Source organism: Amblyraja radiata, chromosome 35 (assembly GCF_010909765.2).
Source record: "Amblyraja radiata isolate CabotCenter1 chromosome 35, sAmbRad1.1.pri, whole genome shotgun sequence".
In the NCBI taxonomy this organism is placed as follows: Eukaryota; Metazoa; Chordata; class Chondrichthyes; order Rajiformes; family Rajidae; genus Amblyraja; species Amblyraja radiata.
The window spans coordinates 9,975,991-9,980,646 of NC_045990.1; the positions used below are offsets into that span (position 1 = coordinate 9,975,991).

The 4,656-nt window shown below is 47.9% G+C and overlaps 1 protein-coding gene and 1 long non-coding RNA gene across 2 annotated transcripts in view; both read right to left on the reverse strand.

Moving 5' to 3' along the window:
• LOC116966134 (hepatic lectin-like) overlaps positions 1 to 4,398 on the reverse strand; it is a 335,697-nt gene extending 331,299 nt beyond the window's left edge. The window contains exons 1-2 of the mRNA XM_033012325.1: positions 4,243 to 4,398; positions 3,761 to 3,880 (exon numbers count right to left, since the gene is read on the reverse strand). Of these exons, the coding sequence (XP_032868216.1) occupies positions 3,761 to 3,880; positions 4,243 to 4,333 (211 nt within the window). The 5' untranslated portion in view covers positions 4,334 to 4,398. The remainder of the gene's footprint in view (positions 1 to 3,760; positions 3,881 to 4,242) is intronic.
• Positions 240 to 3,368, reverse strand: LOC116966136. The gene is made up of 3 exons (XR_004409903.1): positions 3,321 to 3,368; positions 1,149 to 1,294; positions 240 to 343 (listed from the first exon to the last, which is right to left on the reverse strand). It is a non-coding gene; the product is annotated as an uncharacterized LOC116966136 (long non-coding RNA).
• Positions 4,399 to 4,656: the final 258 nt, after the last annotated feature.

A 4,656-nucleotide genomic window follows, 5' to 3' on the forward strand; every position in this document is an offset into this window, starting at 1 on the left:
TGTACGGAGTTTGTACGTTCTCCCCGTGACCGCGTGGGTTTTCTCCGGGTGCTCCGATTTCCTCACGCAGTCAAAGACGTACAGGTTTGCAGGTTATTTGACCTGGTATAAATGTAAATTGTCCCTAGTGTGTGTAGGATAGTGTGTGTGGGACAGTGTGACACATTGTGTTTTTTCTTTCACATTCAGCACCGCAGAGGTGAAATAGAACGTCCCACTGGAAAGTAACTCACTTTGCAAAGGATTTATAATCGGTTCCATCCACCCAGCGCCAGTCACCTTCAGAGGCTTTGTCAGTGAGACCAATCCAGCGACGGACACGATCTTTTTTCTTTAAGAAGTCCTGTCATGGAAACGAAAATGTTTTAATATATGTGGGAACAACAGTTCATGGCAGCATTAGTGACAAACACTACAATCAATCACCTGCTCTATGACATTCAGCCATTTATGTATACAGAGCTGTATGTCCCTCGGGTATAAGCGAGAGGGATATAATATGGGAAGTGTTTGGTACTGCCCCCACTGGTAAGGTTTTCTCCGTTTTCAAAGATGGGGGCTTCAAGAATGTTGGCCTAAATGAGAGCAGGAACTTTACCTGGTCGCCATGTACGTCATTTCCTGATCTGTCTTAATCTACATTACTATCTGGGTGAACATTGGCCAGTGAGAACTCATGGCCTAGATTCCATGGGCAGTGACTCTGGTCGGAGTAGCATCATGAGAATTACAAGCGATGGATGCCTTGTATGTCCAATTGTAGTGTTGTTAATGCCCCTGCCCCACTTAGGAAACTTGAACGGAAACCTCTGGAGACTTTGCGCCCCACCCAAGGTTTCCGTGCGGTTCCCGAAGGATGCAGGTGGTTCCCGGAGGTTGCAGGTAGTGGAAGCAGGTAGGGAGACTGACAAAACCTCCGGGAACCGCACGGAAACCTTGGATGGGGCGCAAAGGCTCCAGAGGTTTCCGTTCAGGTTTCCTAAGTGGGACAGGGGCATTAATGTACGGGGGTCGCAGGTCAGCGCCGACTCGATGGACCGAATGTCCCATTTCCGCACTATATCTCTAAACTAAACTAAACTTTGTGGATGGCAACACCGCTGAGCAGGCAAAGTTGCCGTCAAGCGGGATCACGGATAAACGCCTACCTGTTCTTCAGCATTATTAATGACAACAAGGTGGGCGTCCGCTGACATGCAAGATTTCTGGGCCTCCTCCCAGGTTTGTGAGCTTGAAGGAAACAGATAACAGCTTTGCTTGAAGTTGACCCATCCGTGAGGGCAACTCAGCAGTTCTGTGAAGATAAGGAAGTAAATGTCAGAGACAATATCTGGAGGAGCGCGATGAGGGGGGTGGGGGTGGGGGTGGGGGGGGGGGGGGGGGGCTCATCTGCCGGTTCCGTGCTTCTGGGTTTAACAATCGAGACATTCGCCTGGACTAAACCAACGCCTATTTCAGATCACGGTTTCACGCACTGAAGAGCGAGACACTGGGGAACGTGTGAGAAATATGATCACACTAAAACACGAGCAAAGAGGTCACCACCAGTTAGCACCAAAACAATGAATTCCACATTACACCTTTTATGGAATTCCCTGCCACAGAGGGCAGTGGAGGCCAAATCACTGGATGGATTTAAGAGAGAGTTAGATCGAGCACTAGGGGCTAGTGGAATCAAGGGATATGGGGAGAACGCAGGCACGGGTTATTGATTGGGGACGATCTGCCATGATCACAATGAAATGCGGTGCTGGTTCAAAGGGCCGAATGACCTCCTCCGGCACCTATTTTCTATGTTTCTATCCCGGCACGATGGCGCAGCGGTAGTTTTGCTACCTTACAGCGCCAGAGTCCCGGGTTCGATCCTGATTACGGGTGCTTGTCTGAACGGAGTTTGAAAATTTTCCCTGTGAACTGCGTTAGTTTTCTCAGAGACTCTGTTTCCGCGTTGTATATTCTGCACTCAACTAAAATGGTGGGGTCAGTCTCTAGAAATATCAATGCTATGCACATGATCCGGGTTGCCTGCAGAAAGGCACTCGAGGCATGTCAGAGGCAATCATCACTGACCAACATGATGGAGTTTTTCTATTTTAAATGAACTGGCGGTCTCTCTGAAGGCAATGCACTTGATATTCCCAAGTAGAATTCAACAAAACGGTAACGTTGGTCCCAAACAAAAGACTTACGATAAATATTATAATCCAGGAATATCACTATCAGTCATTGGACAAACAGAAAATTCGTCAACCAGCTGGAAACAGAGATCAGGTGTGAAAGATTTTCTCACGGGCTGGAGAGCGATTTTAATTTTGTTTAGTTTAGAGATACAGCGGGGAATCAGGTCCTTTGGCCCACGTAGTCCGCGTCGCCCAGCGATCCCCGCACATTAACGCTATCCTGCACACACTACGGACATGTTTTTACATTTTTACCAATCCAAATAACCTCCAACCTTTGGCGTGTGGCAGCAAACAGAAGCTCTCGGAGAAAACCAAAGCAGGTCACGGGGAGAATATACAAACTCTGTACAGACAGCACTCGCCGCAAGGATGGAACAATGGTCTCTGGCACTGTAAAGAAAGGGCATATCCAACGAGCATGCGACTGCATGCGGCAAGCGCAACCTAACGTGGTCGCTTGAGCCTTACGGCCTCGCGGGGCCGGTCCCACTTCGATCGCCGGAGCCGTATGGAGTTATGCGGAGCTGGTCCTGACATCGCGGGGGGCTCCGAAAAGCTGAGCGTCTTCAAAAATTCCGCGCGGCGACGGCCTGTCGGCCCGCAGCCGCATTGAGGCCGTAAGCACCGTCTTGACGCCGTACGCGCCGCCTCGACGCCGTACGCAGCGTCTTGACGGCGTACGCCTAGCGCGAACCCCGCGGACTTCGCTCGAAATTCACGTCAACTTGTACGGGGATCACTCGACCTCCGCGCGTCCGCCGCTTCCGGTTTGGTCGCGCTTGTCGCATGCTCGTGCGACAGGCCCTGTATTATACTCATATTATTTGGACTTGGGAAAGCAATAAAAAACTACAAGGGTATCATTAAAAATGGAAACATAGTGAACATGAGCACAATCATTTTCGTTGATTATCGAGTGCGTTGAAAAGGACCGTTTGTGGTAGACGAAACGTAATGATTTGCCTCCGCCTCTTCATATCCCAACGCTACCAAGGTAGCAGGAAAGCCTGGTAGTCCTGGTAGCCAGAAGAATAGGGGAGAGAAAGTGCTTGTTGCAGCGACCCCCCTCTCAATATCACCAATTCCCCATATAAATTATTGGATTTGAGATTTCTCTTTGATAACTATACAACTTACTCTTTAGATGTGAAACTTCAACCTGAAGCCCGGCCACTGAGCTGCTTACTGGAAAAGAAGGCAACAGATTAAATAGTTTCATGTTCCATTTTTACTCAGATTAATTCTGAGCGCGTCGAGATAGGGGAGAGTAAGAGGGAGAGAAAAAGAAAGAGAGCGAGAAAGAGAGGGAGAGGAAGACAGAGAGGACATTGGAAAGAAGTGGCAACTACAAAAATATCTATGTTGGGGATGACACAATGAGTTTAATTCTCATATTCCCCTGATGTGGTTCAGCTCACTGCACACGCCCCCGCCCGCCTGTCCCTCAATTAATATCAGGACCACGAAGGTTGACCCAACAATTACCAATCAAATAATTATCTGCACATTTGTTCGTTTTGATATTTTATACAATAAGACAAGCTTCACATTTTAGAGATTTCTTCCCCACAACTTACACAAAGTAACTGCAACGCAGAGAGCCGCAGCCGATAAAACGATGCTGAGTCCCAGCAGAGAGTAGACGCACGGGGCGGAGAGTTTGTGTCCGCTACGGTCCTCCGCTTTCATGCCACGGTCTGCAAAGTGCAAGTGAAGGACACCTCATCAAGTAGGTGAGGGAAACATCAGTAGAAAACATCGGAATTTATTTCCTTGTTTACTCCGGAGGACGGGGCAAAGGTGTTTTGCTAGTACCGGGATGTGTAAACTGTACAACACCCGATTCGTCAATATGGGAACCCACAGTAGGATAGATATTTAAACTCGATGGGGAATAGAGGTGTTGCACATTCTTGACACTGGATCCCAATGGACCTATAATGGCGCTCGCTTATACAAGATCAAAGCAGAGAATAATCAACCCTCATCTCTCCCTTCTTCGACTGAATGCCAACTCAATCGCTGGAACAGAATAAAGACAAAACACCAAGGAGCCCACCTGTATTCAGCTTTCCCGGCCGGCAACCGTCTCTATTCTGTTCATTGGGGTGAACGGCATCAATGTTTGCATAATAACCCATCTGCTCCATGTTTCAGCTTGAAGACCTTCTAGTCATTGAAGAACATGCGCGGTCGAATTATAGTAAACTCATCCGCGCCTCTCACAAGGATACGCAATACCAATGGTCAGATGACGTGATGAGTTTCACAATTCCAAATCACTTCTGCTTAATTCTGGAGTAGTATGAACTGAAGGGTCCTAGTGATGTCAGAGAGATTCCCGTCAAAAATACGGTCTGGGACTGGGTTTTTTAAATCTCTAAACTAAACTAAACTAAACTAAACTAAATGTCAATATGCAATGTGTATCCGCCTACCCATTGGAACATACCGATATTGGCATCGGTTGGTT